This window comes from Poecilia formosa, unplaced genomic scaffold (assembly GCF_000485575.1).
Source record: "Poecilia formosa unplaced genomic scaffold, Poecilia_formosa-5.1.2 Scaffold1, whole genome shotgun sequence".
NCBI lineage: Eukaryota > Metazoa > Chordata > Actinopteri > Cyprinodontiformes > Poeciliidae > Poecilia > Poecilia formosa.
This window is the reverse complement of record NW_006799940.1, coordinates 867,426-886,099: the sequence shown is the minus strand read 5'-3', so window position 1 is coordinate 886,099 and position 18,674 is coordinate 867,426. Positions and strand designations below refer to the sequence as shown.

Below are 18,674 nucleotides of genomic sequence, written 5' to 3'. Positions count from 1 at the left end.
TCTGCACATTACCTCTATGAGTGTTTGCTGAAGGTTTTCTCTTTGGCCCATTTGAAGGTCTGCAGAAGGGACGTTGGCTGATGCATCCACCTCTCCAATCTTTGTTCTAATGGACTGACAAGGAGAGAAAAGAGAGAAATAATACAGCAGACCTGAAATAAATATTTAAACACTGAATGCGTTTTTTACATTTTTTGTACAAAATCATTCTTAGATAATAAGATTTTAGTCTGGTCAGTTCTGCATATTTTGAGCTCTTTACAGAATGAGCTGTTTTAGAGTATTTTGTTTAAATCCAAATTGGCCACACCCACCAACTCATCGTTTACGCTTGCACATTAAAATGGCTGAAAATAGATGTGGAATTATAGAACTGTACATCTTTGAAAAGCATTAACAGAGCCTCCTGCACAACCAGCAAGGATGCACCAAGTGGTTTCTGGATGGTAAGTCAACAAAAAAACACTTGTCTTTTCTAGCAGCCATTGTACAGTGCATACAGTGGTAAAACCAACTGACCAAACTTGCGCGAGCTCCACTAAGGTTGCTAGGAAGTAGAGTGGGCTTCACTGGGTTGCTAGGTAACAGGCAGTGCCTAGCAACCTGGAAGGTTTTTGAAACTGTTCATTTCCCAGACACCAAAAAACACCTGGGTGATTTTTCTTAAGAGCTTGGTTTGTTTTTAAAAGCAGCTGAGACTGAAAATGGAGGTAAAAACAAACAAAATGTGAATTTAGCATTACACATCCTTTCTGAAAAATCAGCCTTTTATTTGTCTAACATTAGCTCACCTGTAGTTTTTGTCTGACGGCCTTTAGAGGGACTGAAGCTACATCCAGAGGCTGCCTCAGGAGCAAACTTGCCTCCTGTGTTAGTGAATCCAACATCAGAGCAGAAGAGGGACCAACTTTAGGTTCTGATTCTATTTCCTATAGAAAGAAAATACATTTATGTCATTCCTCATTTGTACTGTTTAATAATTTGTAGTACACCTTGTGCCAAAACTTGCTTACAAACACAGTCTTCTTCATGCGTTCGGCCCACTGCAGGTTGACTTTGCTGAGCTGCTTCACCAAACTGGAGCTGATTGAAGCTTCTGTCATTTCAATAAGGAAGTTTCCCGCCTCATTCAACCGAGCATGACATGAACTCCATTCGCTCATATCCTACAACGCCCAACGTTTAGAAAAAGTGAACCAAAAGCCAATTTGATGGATTTTTATTCCAATTACATTTCCAGGATGATCTAGCTGAGCTTACCTGTGTCTCTGCAGCTGAAGTTTGCATCAGCCATGTCTCAAGAGCAGTGAGGTTCTTGTTGCACACGTCCCATGCAGACACAATTCTGTCCATCATTTCTTTAGCAGCCGCTGTCATCTGTTTGACCAGCTCTGATTCGCTTTCTGCTTCCTTCACCTGACGAATGACACGCTGCGAATCTCCACCTGGGAAATAAAGTGTGTGGAAATAAAGCATTACGTCTTAAAGATGGATATAACACTCTGCAATGAATTCATGATAATGGGTTTAAGTACACATACAGCCATATTAAATAAAATAGAACATGCTGATGAGGCTTGTTTGTGAGATTAAAAGTACCATTTGCAAAAGGATGCGCAATTATATAATCGTACAGCTTTGAAAAGCAGAAGTGAAGCCTCCTGCACAACCAACATGAATGCAGCAAGTTGTTTCTGAATAGTAATCCTACAACAAAACACTTGTCTTTTCCAGCAGCCATTGTACAGCACATACAGCAGTAAAACCAGCTGACCAAACATGCTGGAGCTCCACCTGGGTTGCTTGGTAACGGCATGGGAAGTTTTTGAAACCGTTTGTTTTCCAAACACCAAAAAAAAAAACTTATTACCAAAAAACAATTAGTTTTTTTTTAAGCGCTCGAGTTGCCTTAGAAGCAGGGGGAAGTATCAAAACATGCAAAATGAGAATCTTGAATAATAGGTCCCCTTTAAATGTCATGTTTTTGTCAACAGTAAATGTAAAATCATCATAATTAATAAAAATAAAAGCTTGGAAACACTGGTCTGTAACTAATTTACACACTTTTGTAACTGTTGGCACCTCTGAGTAAACGTCTAGTTCATACCCAGAGAAGCTTTGCTGGTGTAAACATCCATCCTGTCCTTCAGGCTTTGCAGAGCATCAGTCAGAATCAGGAGCAACCCTTGGTGCTCCACGGTTTCCTGGAAAAACATCAAACAGGACAATAAAACTGTCTTGTTTTCAGAAACAGAGATTTGCTGTAGTAATAATAATATATATTAGACGAAATGTTACTTGTTGCTTTTCAGAAGTGAACTCACATGCCAGTCAAGCAGAAGAACCTGAATGGACTGCTGGGATCCGTACGGAGGTCCCCAGGACCGGACCTTTGCCTTGACGTCTCCCAGGAGATCCAGGACCGTGTGATGAGATTCCTCGAATTCCAGCTTTATTATTTCGTACTTTGCGGTGACTCGGACGCCAGTCAAACTGGTTTTTAAAATTAGGAAAATGTAACAAATTAATGATGAATTCTGCTACGTCGTCCGGTGAAAGTCTAACAGTTATTTCACACACCGGGTCTTTATGTCGTCCAGCTTTTCTGAAGGCACCGCTGGACTCCCTGAATCATCAACACTGTGGAACGAGTCGGCGAGCGTCACATAATGATTCATCTCCTTGATCAACGTCTGAAAAACAGAATCAGCTAATTTAGTACATTTTCCAGAATGTATCAGTTTCTGCTGCTTTAAAATAAAGCTACCTTTAGCTGGTCTTGTTTTGCTCTTGCATGTTTGGCGGCCTCTGCATGACTTTCTGTCGTCTCTGCCTCGTCTTTCAGCGCCGCCTCTCCTCTCTGCAGCCACGACACGACCGAGTCCAGAGGAGGAGGAAGACTCCGCTCCAGGTCGGCTTCACACCGCCGCAGCTGAACAACGACAGGCTCAGTACCAACTTTTCTCAACACATACACTCTGTTATCAGCGTTAAGTATTAACACAGAAATAAATTAGGGCCACTAAACATTTTTTCACTTTAATCTCAAAATTCTGATTTGTTTTTTTCCCCAGAATTCTGACTTTTTTCTAACAATTGTGACTTTAAATTCAGGATTCTAATATTTTTTCCTCTGATTTTTTATTTTATTTTTTATAAATTAGAAATTTTTTTGAGTTTTTTCTCAGAATTCTCTATCTTGTCGTCTGAATTCTGACTTTTTTCTAACAATTGTAACTACAGTCTCAGAATTCAGATTTTTTTCTCAAAAATTCAGATTTTTTAAAAATTCTGGCAGAATTTCTAACAATTTCTAACAATTGTGACCTTACAATCAGAATTCTGACTTTTTTTGTAATTTTAGAATTCAGATTTTTTTCTTCAGAATTCTGATTTTTAAAAATTGTGGCAGAATTCTGACTTTTTTTCTCAGAGTTCTGACTTTTTTTCCCCCAAAGTATCAGAATTGTTACATTGATTATGCATGATCTAGTCTTAAAACTCAGAACATTTTCGACAGGTTTTCAATGTGGATAAAGTGCAGGTTTACAAATCGTATAAGAAGAAAGAAACATTTATGTGATTATTTTCCTCTAGTAACAACAACGACATAAACCGAAGAATGTTTGGTTATTTATTTAGATTTTGACACAGAATTTTAATTTTGACTTTACTCTCAGAATTCTGAGGAAAACGTCAGAATGGGAAAAGGATGTTACACAACACTAACTGAATGACTATAAAACTCTGATAAAATATGCTTCAGTTACATTTATTTTCAGTGGGTTGTTAGGATGCTTATTTCTACAGACGTACTGGTGGTAATATTTGCACCAGTGATATTTATGTTAAAAATATTTATTTCTTAGCATGTTTTTCCCAACGACAAACTGAAACACTCAAATCAATTTTTCTACATTTTTCAGTTTGGAATAATATTCCCAGCCACTTCCAGTAGCGATTTTAAAGGCTTAATGGAGGAGCATTGTTGAGATGACTTCCTGAAGTGTCAGAAAGAGCAGGAGCTTCTTAAAGAGACAGACGCTCAATTTCAAGGCTTTAAATTTCTTTTGAGACATGTTTAACATGTAGCATTTTCATAACAGCTGATGCTAACATAGTTTCTTAATTGTGATAAAAAATGGCACTATGTATGAAAAATGCATAATACTCTCCCTTTCTAAGAAAAATCTAAGACTCTAAAGCAAAAGCCTTAATTTAATTAGCAAAGTGAAGCTGTAGTGGCGCTACAGGAGCTTTTTATCATCCTACCTCGTCCTCCAGCTGATCCCACGCCGTCCTCAGAGCTTCCTGTTCTTGGTTTAGTTCTGAGCGACGTCTTGCTGCTGCAAGGAGCTTCATAACGGATCGTCTCTGATCAGCAAAGGAAGCAGTGAGGCTCTCGTACACCTGAAAGAAAACCAGTTACTATATATAGAATATAAAATTAAAACATTTTAGAAGCTTTGGTGCCTTACCTGATATTTTTCTGCATAATTTGATCCCTCTGCAGCTGTCCATGTTTCTGAAAGCTCCTGACAGGCCTGCTGCAGCCAACGAGTCGCGTCCTGCACTCGCTCGCTGGGTGACGCCTGCAATTTTATACCGAGAATGACAGCGTTTCTGCTGCAAATACAGCTGAATAACAAAGATTTTCTGACAAAATAAACCCAACATCGCCTGTGTTTTGTTTGAGAATACACCCAAATAACAGACAAATGCAGAGGAAAAGATGTACCGGGTGTGAAGGTGTGAAAGCAGCTGCTGGAGTGACATGAGCATGCAAACACTCAGGGGAGAAACCTGAAGGCTGCTCCAAAGGAAACAGCTGCACCACCACCAGTTCAGAGAAAGACAGAGGGAAGAGAAGATGAGCTGAAAGGTGGGAGGTTCAAAGCGGAGAGAAAGAACTGAACACTTCCTTAAAATTTACCAACTAATCATGCAGGACAGCCATTATTTAACTAACTTAATCTGTTCTGATTGGCTACAAAAAGAAAATCATCAAAATTCTCTCCTAGCACCAATCAGATTACTGGACATTTCTTAATAATTCAGGATATTTAATGAGTAAAATGACAAAACAGGGCAAAAACACAAACTCCAAATCTAAAGTAATTTTCTTTTAATTCAATAAGGTGGACAAGCTGACTGAGAGAGGCTCTGATGTTAACCTGCAGGTGATCATCAGGCGCTGGCAGATCGTTGGAGTACTGCAGAAACTGGGCCACATACGTCATAATGGACTTCTCATCCGGATCTCTAACGTCAACATCTGGAAAGATCCATCGCCATGAATGTAACTTGGCTGCTTTAATGCATTGTTTTTGAAATGCAAAGAAATTAGGAACCGGATATGCAAATAAAAACATATAAAATTAAAAACATTTAAATCACAGAAATAAACCATGTAATAACTGCCTATTAACCAACTTCCTGCAATTTAGTGGCTAATTAGGCCACAATAAATTACTTTTTATTATTACAAAATACTTATTTATGACACCATGTCACAGCCATTGAGGAGAGAAAAAAAAGTTGTAAATATCCACAAAAAACTGAGATTCATCTCAGAAATTTTTGAAAAACTTTGAAAAGTCAAAAATTTGGTAGAAAACAAAAAAATTCTGACATTTTTAGCTTGATATCAGAATTTAAAACAACAATAAAAAAAAACCTTATCTGAAATATCTGAGTTTTGCCAAGTCAAAAATACACAAGAAAAAAATTTGAAATTTTGAGATTAAGCTAATTTTTTTTTTTAGAAAACTTGGAAATAAAGTGAATTTTTTTCTAGGAAAAAATCAGAAATTTTGAGATTAATTTCAGAAAATAATAAAAAACAGCTTTGCTATTTTGGAGATTTTTTTTCTAGAATATTTCTAGGAAGTTTACTCAATTTTTTCCCCATTTATGGCCGTAATACCAAATACTATAGTATTTATATACTGTAGTCATATGAATTAACCAGTTTTATTCAGAAAACACTCTATTTAAGTTTTGGCTTATTTTTTTTTTTTTTCTTGTGAGAACTTTAATCAACTTTGGTGTTTTTAAAATGCTATATTGATGAAATTCACATAGAATTAATCAGGTATTTTAGTTCTAGTAGTTCCACTGGTACATTTTAAATCTTGTAATGTGGGAAAAAGTACTTTTTATCAATATTAGGAAATTATTAACTTAAAACAAACTTCTATATATGTTGCTGAAAAGTTACTTTTAAGTTAGTTTTGCCTTATTTCAAGTGAACTAATATATTTTCATTAGAAGCTACATAAAAATACTTGGTAAGTTTTGTGTTTTTGCAGTGTAGTTAATTTTTTAATGTGTTATTATAGCATGGCTGATGCAGCCGTACCTTGGGGCTCCAGGAGGCGAGGAATGTGGAGTTCCCTCTCAGCCAGGTGAAAAGCTTCCTCCAGGTTCTCCAGGTTGCTTCGGGTCTGGACCCGGCACAGATCCACCAGTTCTGGTCGGAGTGAGCACAGGATGGCCAGGAAGGCCTCCCCACTTCTCCAGCTGGACTTAAAGTCTTTCACGTTGACAGTGCAGTGAACCCTGTGCAGAATCACAGCCGTAAATCAGTTTTTCACAATTTTGTGATTGTGGAAATTCACCCAAAATCAACAGGCACCCGCAATTTTGAGTTTATTGCATATTTGTTTTGCCAAAGTAGCCAAATCCATTTGGTTTAAGTGACTTTTAACTCCGTCCTGAAGGAGCCAGCATTTCTTACTTCTTCTACAGGGCCGGCACAAGCCTTTTTGGGGCCCGAAGCAACATAAAATAAAAGTGTGTGTCTGTGTTAGACCTACTTTTTGCATTGGTCTCTGACCCACATGAGCAGGGCCTTTTTGGCAGAAACACGGAAGCGCCTGTGCAGAGGTGATACCCGCCCAGCAGGGACCAGACTGGCCGGGACCGGGCTGCCGGACCAGGAGTCCAGGCTCGACACAGAGTCCAGGGAGGAATGACGGGAGCTAAAGGACAACGCACTGGCCAACTCCTCAATCTGAAACATGTCAAGTTGGAAAAAAGCCTTGAAACCAATGAATAAATGGCATAAAATGATAAAATATATTTAAAAGAGTCTGGCGTTTTGCTCACGTGGCAGTGGAGGATGATGGTCCAAACAAGGCCAAGGATGATGGATGGACGTCCGTCTGTGATGTCTGGGATGTTTATGTTCACCAGCTTGATCTAAACGCAAAACGATTCTACTTAGCATGACGGTTATCCTTAACTTTTATTTGTTTTACCTTAAATTGAAGTTTATGTGGCTGAAATCTGTTTGGCTCACTTTGGTCATATCATGCATAGATTAGCATTTTCATGTCAGCAGATACCAGAAATGCTCTTTTTGTTGTCATTAGCATTTTTTTTATTTTAAATACATGAGATGTTAGCAAAGTGGCTAACTTCAACCTCTAGTGCCATTGGCAGGTCAATGTTTATCATATTTAATAATAGTAATTTTAAAAAGCAACTCCAGTTTACTGCACAAAAAAAAACTCTTAATAAAAGAGGAAAGTGAGTAATTAAACAGTTGATTACAATTTATAGTGTATGATAGTTTAATAATTTTGACTTTTAATTGATTAGTTGAATATAGTTAGCATAAAGATGCTAAAAAGGGAGTTATATACAGCAGAGTTTCCCCCAGCGTATTATAAGCCTGGCGGGCCACCAGGCTTTTCTTGTGCCCTCACCAGGCTAAGCATTGCTATTTATTTTAGTCTTCTTAAAATGTTTGCATTTTTAAAAATTTTATAGTTGGTGTTCAGGTATTAATCTTCCAATCTTTCAATAACACATCATTATCAAGTGATACTTTCAAATTTCCTGTCACCTTTAAACATTTTTAACTCAAAAACATGACCTAGCAACCAACCACTGGGCTTAGCAAGTTTTCTGGGGGAAACCTTGTACAGTTATGCTATGCTAAGCTAAGATTAGCACTAACCCTAAGCCATAATAATGAACAAATCTATTTCACATGCTAAAAAAGATCCACGTCTCATTCTTTTACAATTTAAAATTAACATATTACATGTTGACATAAACAAATGTTTTGAATTAAAAGGAGCAGCGTGAAGAAAATAAATCTTATGTAGTCTACCCCTGCTTTTGTTTGGGTAAATAATTATTCAAATTTTGTCCCACTGTTTATTGAATTTTAAAACTGCAGTGCATTTAAAAGAAATTACAATTTTACTGTACCACCTTTCTACAGTTCACCTCCTGCTTGGCCACCTGAAAGAAAAAAGTCTAGACACGCCCCTGCACATCTGTTCTGCTACCGCCCTCAATCACTTCTTTGAATTGTTGTGTTCCAATGTTTTTGTGAAATTAAATTTGAATAAACTTACAGATTTTTTCTTGAGAAAGTCCAGAGCCGTTTCAACATTGGCCCTCTGCTGGAAAACTCCTCGACCTCTTTGTCTTTTCTGGAAAAACAAATGAGCAGCTTTAGCTTCTTTTAGCATTAGCTCTGAACTCATGTTGTATTTTGGAGGCGTTTGGAGTCATTCCTCACCATCGACTGACCGCTCATCACTTCCAGCAGGTCCAGAAGCCGTGATCCATCTCTGAGGTCCGAAAATAAGTCCGACACGTAGGAGGGTGAACGTCTCTGAAAGGGTTAAATAAAAACATACTGGTCCAGTAAGGGCAGTGAACTTTTAGCTTACACTGTAAAACATTTAAGGTGGTTTAAGTTGAAAATGAAAATTCACCTGCTGCCTTGAAAATGCAATTTATGTCAACAAGAAAATAGTTTATCATTTTGGCTCACTTGGTGAAAAGTTTGGACACCCTTGGTTTAACTAAAAAACTAAAATATCTGAAATTACATTGTCACTCACATTGTTCTTAAAATACAGCTAAAATTTAAATTATTTTAAATGTATGTTTTGACACGTTATTTTAGCTTTTTAAAGATTCTGAAAAATGAATATACAAGAACCAACTTAATTGAATTGCTTCAATTGGAAAGTTTATCCAACTTAACTTATTAAGCTGAACAAAATGAATTTATTGAGTTGGTGCAACTTAATAAATTTGGTTGGTTAAACTTAATTGAATTACTTGTTACCTATTGAAGCAATTCAGTTAAGTTGGTTCAACTAATTTCCTTTTAGAGTGTTGGAGAACAGAAACTGATTTGAGAGAAAGTGAAAGCATAACTTTCAACGTGAAGGGCACCAAAACCCTAAAACATAAATATTTCCTGGTTCTTTTGTCTGACCTCAGCTGACAGAAACAGCTTCCAGGTTCTGGACCTCTGCAGGTCAGGAGCTCAGTCAGTGTTACATGTAGTTATGAAGGGTCTGGGCTCACATTACGTCCCGTTCTGCTCCACTGGAGCTCTATTAATACTCCCGTTCCATGTCAGCAGCTCGGCGTCTCCGTCCAAAGGGAGTCGGCACGAGGTGCTTCACTGATCTCTGACCGGTGAGTCAGCGAGCCGAGCTCCAAACGCTGCTTTGTTCAGCTTAGCAACGGATCAGGAACAGCGAGGAGACATGCACTGGTTTGTTCTGACACGGGACGTCATGCTCCACATTAACAAACAGGCTGTTTTTTAAAATCCAAACGCAGAAAAGAGCAACGGATTGCAGAGAGAAAATGTATTTTAGGATTCGAGTGTGACACAAACTCTGCAGATTTCTCTTGGAAACGTTTTTTGTGATCTTGACACAGAAAAAGAATCACGATTTTCCAACAAACCTTGGCAAGCTGAGCGTTTATCCAGTTGGTAAATGTCCTTTTCTGGATCTGTTCATGCTCCACTGTTAAAAAAAGAGAAAATTATTCATATGTTTTATGATTTCTGGCATAATATGATGTGATCGACACGCTCATGTGCTGTGATTTCCAGTTCTGCAAAACCAACAATATCTACTAAAAATCCTTAACCAAACATCCTACTTTATGCCTCATTGCAAATTTGTGAGTTTCTTCAACACTCGTGGCACAAAAATGATCAAACCTGAGTAAAATCAAGAGTTTAAAGTGATAAACTGGACTGTTGATGTGGATTAAATCAGTACAAGCACACCAATCACTCACCTATGTCTGAGAAATGGACCTTTCTAAACTCCATGTTTTTAATCTTTAGCTAATTTTGCCCATGAATGATGACTAAAAAATAAAACAATCCATTTAAAACTGTTTAAATTGTTTCTTCTTCTTCCTTCCCTCTGGTGCAGCTGGAGAGCGTTTGGCTTCCTCATTAGACTAAAGTAAATGTAAGAAGCAGGATCTGCCTGCAGGACGGGATCGCCTCCAAGACGGAGACACACACACACACACACACACACACACACACACGCACACACACACTCTGTCACTAAGCACACACTGCAGACCAAAACACACTGCAGCTCAAATTAAACATTAGATGTTTCTGGACTCCTACATCAATCTAATTTCACCTTTTTCAGAAAAACTTGAGCTTTCTGTCCACAAACTTGCTGTTGTTCATAAAAATGCGCCTGAATCTGATCACGTTTGCAGTTTTTCCGTTTGTTTTGGAGCCTGCCAAGGCAGATTCCGCTAATTGCTCGACTCCACCCTGTTCACATAGCATTTGAAGAGCAAACAATAGGAGAGGCGGCTCTTGTTTAATACGTTTCTCTGTGTGAAAACGAAGTCTGTAAATGAGCAACTAGACATGCTAAGGCACGTTCACTTTAAACTCTTTGCATCTGATTTATTTTTAATTTTTATGATATTATAGTTTGTTTGAGTTTAAAACCATCAAACATTTTTTGGTGAAATCCTCTAGAAAGAGAGTGACTGTTTCTATAAGCTTAACCCCACATCATCACTCCTCCACCGCCGTGATTTATTTAGCTGTGAGGTTTTTATTAAAAAAAAAAAAATATATATATATATATATATATATATTTTGCAGTGTTTTTGCAGTGTTTTTGCAGTGTAAGGTCTGGTCTGGTTCTTCTTGACATGGAGAATCAAATAAATTAACAGTTATTTTATGAATTATATTTCCACAAAGGGCAGGATTGTTGTTTTTCCATTTATGGTATTAGAAATACAGCATTTTGTTTTTCCTCTGGTGAAATTTGACTGATTTTAAAATGTTTTTGATCATCTGAAGCATCGAGGTGAAACAAAAAAGCAAAAAGACAATAAATATTTGTCAAGACAATAAGAGTATAGATGTGTTTATTTTGTTAGATCTTAGTCAAATTAAGTTTATTGTGTAGCACATTTCATCAACGAGGCTGTGCAGAGTATTTTAAATAGGCTGTTGGTTAAATAATTAAATTAAACAGGAAAATAATTCTGTCCCTGCACTGTAAAAAATACCATTCTCAAAACAAGTTGAAAAATGTAGAAAACAAAACATTTTCCTGTTTTGTAAGTGAAAAAAATCTGCCAGTGGAATTAATACTTAAATCAAAATTCAGTAATTATTTATTTAAAATAAGCTCCTAGATCTTGCTGAAAAGTTTTTGGTAAGTTAGTTTTGTTTTATTTCAAGTGCACTAAGATATCTATCTGCACTGGCAAAAACACTTGGTAAGATTTTGTGTTTTTGCAGTGCAATACGCAAATTTAGTTTTTTCACTCCTGCAATTACAGTTTTTTCCTGAATTACAAAATATATGTTAATCTTATCACATGACAAACAGAAAGCAAAAGACTAAAGAGAAATTAAAACTAGACTCTTGGCACAAACCAGAAAATCTAACAAGACTTTTTATTTTATTTTATCATTTTTATCACTTATTTCCGTTGTGGGAGCAGAACAAAACCAACACATGGCCCAACATCACGTCAACATCCACAGCAGAGCAGAAATAGCCTGACCTTGGAGGAGCATGTGGACATTGTCGATGTCCAGGGGAATGCCTCCATCGTCTCCCTCCGACCCCGAAGCCATGCTGCCTGAACTTCAGCAAACTTCTGGAAACAAAACAAACACAGCAGCAAAATCAAACCTGAACATTTCCAGAGAGTCGACTGCTTGATAGGTCATGTCAGGAACGCATCTGAAGCTCACGCACACACCCTCGTTTCACCGCGCACACACTCATACAAGCACACACATGCAAACTCTCCACCAAAGAGCTCAACAGTTTCTAAAATCGAGCTTCAGCCAGTGTGAGCGTACAGAAATAGACGACCTGCTCTTCAACATACCTGGAGCGCGGCAGCAGAATATCACAGCATCTGAGAGTGGAGCTTGTTCGCTCAGCTGTTCTCCTCCTCAGCTGACACATTCACGAATGCCTTCGAACGCGGCGTGGCCTTCAGGCGCTCATGGCTGAGCGCGGCGCCTGCTGCCCATTGGAGCTGCAGAGGAAAGTCCCACCTTTTCTGGGACTTCACAGCTCTCAGATCAGATTCATAACCCGGGCAAAAAGCACTGAAAAACACAAAATATGATCAAGTATCTTATCGCACTTGAATTAAGACAAAATGAACTTACAAGTAGCTTTTCAGCAAGATACAGGAGGTTGTTTAAGTCAAAATAATTTCTTAATATTGATTAACAAAAAGTATTTTTTTTTTTCAAAATCTAGCAGTGGGACTAGTATTTTCTAAATCAATATTAAGGAATTATTGCATTAATCAAGCTCCTACATCTTACTGAAAAGTTACTTGTGAGTCAGATTTGTCTTAATTCAAGTATAATACGATATTTGACCTAGAACTTGGTAGGATTTTCTGTTTTTGCAGTGCAGTCTGAAAAAACAAAACAGAAGTATCACTTCATTTTATGGGAATTTCTCCTTTAGAAAGGCAGTAATGATGAACAAGTTGAAAATAGGGAAACTGGTAAAGTCGTTGGCTTTGAAGCATTTATGAGAAATGACTTCAGATTCCTTTAAAAGTGAAAGAATAAAATCCAATGTGAATTATTTCTAAGCTTCTATTCGATTCAGCTCAGCTCATTTATCTAGCACCAATTCACAACAAATGTTTCTAAGAAAATCCAGTACATTGAATTGTAAAATTAGGTATTAATGTTTTATAAGTCTTTTTTATTTAAATTCCCTTCCACCTGAAAACACAAGGCTGCTTTAAATGTCTGTGTTGTTACATAGTGTCACATTTACCCTTGAGCGCTGTGCCAGAGTTTTATTTACTCCTTCGCTATGGTGAGCAGGCAGAGCCAGCAGAGAGTCTGCATGTCATGCAGCAGCTGTGAACTGGGAGCTTTGGCTAACGCAATGGGAGAAACAGAGAAACTGAATAAAAGAAGTGATTTAATGAAGTTAAGCTGTGAGTTAATGAACTTGAGAAAAAGGACAGTTACTGTGGGGCAGATTGGTTGCGATTAGCGCAAAGTCATCTCAATAAATTAGATTCTCACTGAAAAACGTAATTATTTCTGTAATTTAATTCAAAAAGGGGAAACTCATTTATGATGGTAGAGCTTCATTTGATACATAGGAATATATTTTAGGTGTTTTTACGCTTTATTTGATTGGTTATGACTTACAGTTAATGGAAATGCAATTGTCTGTTCTCAGAAAATCACATTGCTGCCTGTGGCTAATAAAAAGGGATTTTGAATGCAGAGATTTTATGCTATGACTGCAAAAACACAAAATCTTACCTAGTAATTTTGGTCTAGTTTCTAGTGCAAATATCTTAGTACGTGTGAAATAAGACAAAACTAATTTACAAGTAACATTCAGCAAGAAATATGAGCTTTTATTTAAGTTAATACGTCCTTAATATCTTAATATTGATTAAAAATAAAAGTATTAGTTATAAGTGAAATAATCTGCCAGTGGAACAAAACATTTTTTGTGAATCTTACAAAAAATGTTTTGTAAGACAAAACATTTTTTGTCTTACAAAACATTTGTAAGACAATGTGATTGTCTTACAAATCACATTGTAAGACAATCATAAAGTAAATATTTACTTTATTTAAAGTAAATATTTATTTACTTTAAATAAAGTAAATAAATATTTACTTTATTTAAAGTAAATAAGTGATCTTATTTACTTTAAATAAGATCAATAAGATGTTCTTATTTTGTGTTAATCTTTTACATTACTCGAAAACTATGCAACATTTTAATGATATTTATGCTATTTAAATTTGGCAAAGTCAAAATGTTAAGTGACCAAATACTAGCTCTAAACCTTGTTTTAATAATTATCCACAAGGTGGAGCCAACTGCTCACGACATAGTTATCAGTTCTAGTTAACCATTAGGGGGCGCTCCTAACCAAAATGGAACCGCAGCACCTCACAGTTTGTGAAAGGAGAAGAAGTCTTTTCCCCTCGACTTTGACGTTTAGCTAACGCGGCCGTTTGACCTTCTAACTGCAGCTCGACAAACTGAAATGTGAGTATTTATTTGCATTTTACATTTCTGAGATATTATGGTGATGTCAGTTTAACACATGCCGACTTAATTTATTCATCTTAAATGAATAAGTCGCTATATTTCATGTTTGAATGGACTGTTCTTGCAGCTGTACGTAGCTAGCAGGTTAGCTTAATGCTAACGCTGGGGTTAGCCAGTGATGGCAGAGCAGTTTATTCATTAGCGAATCGATATTTTCAAATAAAATTGAGATTAAGTAGTCTCATCTTTGCTTATCAATCACTAAGTCTTTCTCGGACGGTTAATGGTGCATTTAAAATGACTAAGTAGAAGCTGGTAGTTGGTAGCATTTTGTAGCTTCACAGTTGGCACAAAAACAGTGGTCCTTTCTCACTAACTTACAAACTATGTCTTCCTCCATCGTTTCTAAGCGACATGGCAGCTCTCTTGAGGTTATCAGCTGGCTCTATGTTAAATATAACAATAGTTATAAATACCTTCTTCAAGGAAACGAAGAAGTAAAATCTCAGCCTAACTTAGGAGGCATGCAAGCCAATGTTTTATTTTTTATTGTTTAGATTTATTGCAGATTTGAGTCAAGTTTAGTGAGTTCTATTGTTTGTTTTTTCCCCCACAGATGCCTGTGCGTGCCGTTAGGAGATGGTGGTCCGAAATGGGCCCTTACTTCATGGGGCCATACAGGGATGTAGTTATTGGATTTGGCGTAATGTCCGTCATTTTTTACAGAATTTCCTACGGGGGTAAGTTGAAGGGCAAGACATATTATGAACTAGAGATATGCTGTGTGAAGTAGAATACAGTTGATTTGGATGGAGTGTAACATAACAGACTATTTCAATGTAAACAATCTAAATCAAATGATCATAGTGCTTTTCAGATATGTAGCTTAAATGTTTGAGAGTCTGTGTATAATATTTTAGATATGTACATCAGTGTGATTAATATGTCTTTGATTTTTCTCTATTTTAGGGAAGAAGAAGGATGCGGCAGTGAAGGACAGTAAGTTCATTAATATATTTTAACCTATGATGCATAGTTGGATTAAAGCAATATGATCATATGTGAGTGTAGATTTTCACTACCTCTGTGCAGATGGATTCTAAACTAAAAAGATTTTCTCGTTTTAAATGACAAAATGAGATTTCATCAGAGCACCAAATCCCTAAAATCATCTCTATTGGGACATAATGAGTTCCTGGTTTGCCTCCCAGTGCTCTCTGGTTTTTTCTACCTCCCTATGTCTCTAAACAAGACTTAAAAAAAATAATAAGGCCAACAGTTCGGTGAACGTACTATAATTTTGGTGGAAGTTGCACTAGTGATGGGGCTTGAGATAAATAAATTATAACCTGTTGCTGTCATTCAGTTTTGGCTTCATAGCAAATATAGACCCAACATAGCAAGTAGTTTATCCAGCTATTGTTTAAAAAAAGTTAATTTTATTATTTTCATCTCAACAATGATTTAATGTCTGCTTGACATTGAGACAGTGAAACGGCTTATTAGTAGTTTTTTAATAACTTTAACACTCTAGCACCTCTTTGCCTTCTAAAGTTTCTCATGCTACATCAGACTGGTGTCACCAAATGTATCACAGGCACAGAAAACACAAATGCATAAAACTAAAAATGATCTGGCATCAATTACAGTAATATTTCAGTAACGATACATTTACAATAAAATTTGGATAAAATCTTTGAAAAACATCTGTTTATTGATCATTACTCAATAAACATAGTTACTCAACTATGTTTTGAATAAGAATTTAATATTTAAAATTTGTGTATTTACTATTTTTGAACGTGTAATTTTGATATTCTTAAATATTGTGATCATGATATTAGATGCAATTAACCCACATTTTCCTCAATAGTTTGTTTTTCCATCATCAGAATCAAGTTGAATATTTTAGAGGTTCTTTGATGGTTTTATTTGTCAGTAATGATAAAAACATCAGCCTGTTGTAACAATGTTGTTTTATTTCTCTTTAAACTTGTCTGTCTTTAAGACTACTTCAGACTAATTCACATTTTTCATAAATATTTTTGTAAGTTTTTAACACTAGCGATTGAATTTTGTGGAAAATTACTAACAATAATTTCCATAAAGTGTATTTCAATTAGTATTTTATTTAGGCTATTGGGCCCTGTTATAGGTCACCATTGAAACATCTGTAATTTTTTTGGTTTGTTTCTAGATTAACTTATTGGTTCTATGCACATTTCTTATTCCTGGCTAATAAATTAAATTGGAAATACTTGACCCTGATCTTTTTTCACGTTTTCAGAGCCTTCTCACTGACCTTCCTACCATCCTGTTCACCTGTGATATTCCTGTCTCATCAATCCTGAAGTCCAACTTTGTTTGAATTTTCATTAATATGGATCAAATAAAATTATTGTCCTTAACTCTGGTCATTTTGTTGACTTACTTTGTTGTGAAAGTTTGTTTTAATTGGTGAGGTCTAACTCTGGATTTCACACATAATAAAATGGGTAAAGGGAAAAATGTGTAAGTCTTGTACATACAAGTATTAAGAGCTCGCTTTATTTAAATTGACTGCTCCTTTTAAACAGTTCTGTACTCATGTGTTTTAGTGTTTGCTCCATTTGGAGAATTAGTGAGCTATTTATAGCCAATGAATCACAGTTTGGGTTTGCATTTTAACTAATTGAACGGGAATAAACCTCCGTATTGCCTGTTTGGTGCTGAGTGGATGTTTTATGCGGTTAGTGATTCCAGGAAAGTTTTTTTAGGTTAGATGCTGCTTGAGGATGATCCTCTAAAATCACATATGACCTTTCGAGTCAATTTCCCTGCTTTAGTGATGGATAAAACGTTTAACTTGGTTACATAATTCTGCTGAAGTCCTTACTCTGCATTACAGCACAATGGATTTAGCTTCACAACTGCCTCATTGACAAAAATCGATAACCAATGCCCAGCTGTCTGTACACTTTGCCTCTGAGAACGGAGAGCTTTCGCTGCGCTTGGGGCCACAAATTCAGAGCTGGGAAACCAGATGAACGGCCTGCACAAGCTGATGAAAACATTAATGCCATCATGTGGAAATAATTGATGAACACATAAGTAATGCATACATGGTTCTGCTAATATGGCAAAGTAAAAAGCTCCTGAACTTCTCTAGATACTGACTTGAGTCACTCAATATAAAATTATATCTTATTTTTTGAAAGTAACTGAGGATAAAATGTCCAAATATGATGTTTAAGGAATACAGTGTAAGCAATTATGTAATCTATAAACGTTGTGGCCTGTGTTACGGGAAATTATTGATGCATGCAAACAGGAAATCTGAAAAGTGTGGAGAAAGTAGAGCCAGAGCGGAATAATAACTCTTTCCATTTACTTAATAACTTGATAAAATTTACTTTTAGGAGTTTTTTTTTTTCTACCCTATATTTCTACTTTTTACTTGAGTAAAAATATGTTGAAGTAGTGCTAAGCTTACTTCAGGATACCTTTTGGGTACTCTGCCCACCTCTGACCGTTTGGTTGTGACTACAGCTGCAAGTTTCTGAATCTGTGGACATATCACACAACTTTTTGTCTGATTTTGCTCCTGATTATAAGTCATGGAAAGTCTGAAACTCTTGTGTTAAATGTGGTGAAGACTGGAAGTGGAAAAGTGGAACTGACCTGACATGTTTGAATTTTTAGAGGCGGATCTGGACCCAGTTGAACATTTACTCACCCAACAGCAAAAGTGTTGTTTATAGCCAATGAAAAAGAGGAGCTAAGACACTGAAAGCTACAATATGAAACTTTTATTAAAAAATGTTTTCTGTTTTTACTAAAGATGTCACCATGTTGTGAAAGTTAAATATGAGACAAATAATCTGTGAATCAATCTCCTTCACCATCTCCCTCCTGCTACTGCCATGAAGAAATGCACCACTTCCAAACAAAAACAACTAATCAGAGCCAAGAGGCGGGTCTTAGCGCTGTCAGTCAACACTGCTAAATGTACTAGTAGCAAAAAAACAACTTACTGTTACAGTAATACTGTTCACCTGCTGTCATTGGTAGCTATGCTAACTAGCCTAGCATTCACAACATGCTATGCTAGCTGTAGATTGTGATTGACAGCGCTAAGACCCGCCCCTGGCTCTGATTGGTTGTTTCCAGTTAGCACTATGAGAAAGCAGAGAACCTTAAATTTTCCATGGATTATCTGTTAGTGTTTAACACCATACTGTTGCGTCATAGTGACAGTTTCAACAAATATATAAAAACATTTTAAAAAATAAAATTAACATACTGCAACATTAATAAGAAGTTGTGTTAATGCAGAATTTCAACCAGGTA

The 18,674-nt window shown here is 36.5% G+C and overlaps 1 protein-coding gene across 10 annotated transcripts in view; it reads right to left on the bottom strand.

Annotated features, from left to right (window-relative positions):
• Window positions 1-12,251, bottom strand: part of syne2a (spectrin repeat containing, nuclear envelope 2a) — a 120,466-nt gene extending 108,215 nt beyond the window's left edge. For 9 of the 10 annotated variants that reach the window (XM_016667325.1, XM_016667002.1, XM_016667153.1 and 6 more), the window contains exons 1-20: window positions 12,175-12,251; window positions 11,842-11,937; window positions 9,733-9,794; window positions 8,540-8,635; window positions 8,373-8,450; window positions 7,111-7,203; window positions 6,819-7,015; window positions 6,362-6,561; window positions 5,175-5,275; window positions 4,739-4,828; window positions 4,479-4,592; window positions 4,273-4,410; window positions 2,768-2,932; window positions 2,581-2,693; window positions 2,325-2,493; window positions 2,108-2,204; window positions 1,261-1,445; window positions 1,014-1,166; window positions 792-929; window positions 13-114 (exon numbers count right to left, since the gene is read on the bottom strand). In XM_016667325.1, the coding sequence (XP_016522811.1) occupies window positions 13-114; window positions 792-929; window positions 1,014-1,166; window positions 1,261-1,445; window positions 2,108-2,204; window positions 2,325-2,493; window positions 2,581-2,693; window positions 2,768-2,932; window positions 4,273-4,410; window positions 4,479-4,592; window positions 4,739-4,828; window positions 5,175-5,275; window positions 6,362-6,561; window positions 6,819-7,015; window positions 7,111-7,203; window positions 8,373-8,450; window positions 8,540-8,635; window positions 9,733-9,794; window positions 11,842-11,914 (2,364 nt within the window). In that variant the 5' untranslated portion in view covers window positions 11,915-11,937; window positions 12,175-12,251. Of the gene's footprint in view, window positions 1-12; window positions 115-791; window positions 930-1,013; window positions 1,167-1,260; window positions 1,446-2,107; window positions 2,205-2,324; window positions 2,494-2,580; window positions 2,694-2,767; window positions 2,933-4,272; window positions 4,411-4,478; window positions 4,593-4,738; window positions 4,829-5,174; window positions 5,276-6,361; window positions 6,562-6,818; window positions 7,016-7,110; window positions 7,204-8,372; window positions 8,451-8,539; window positions 8,636-9,732; window positions 9,795-11,841; window positions 12,080-12,174 lie in introns of those variants that run through there. The other variant, XM_016667040.1, reaches the window with a different exon arrangement.
• Between the last annotated feature and the right edge of the window lie 6,423 nt (window positions 12,252-18,674).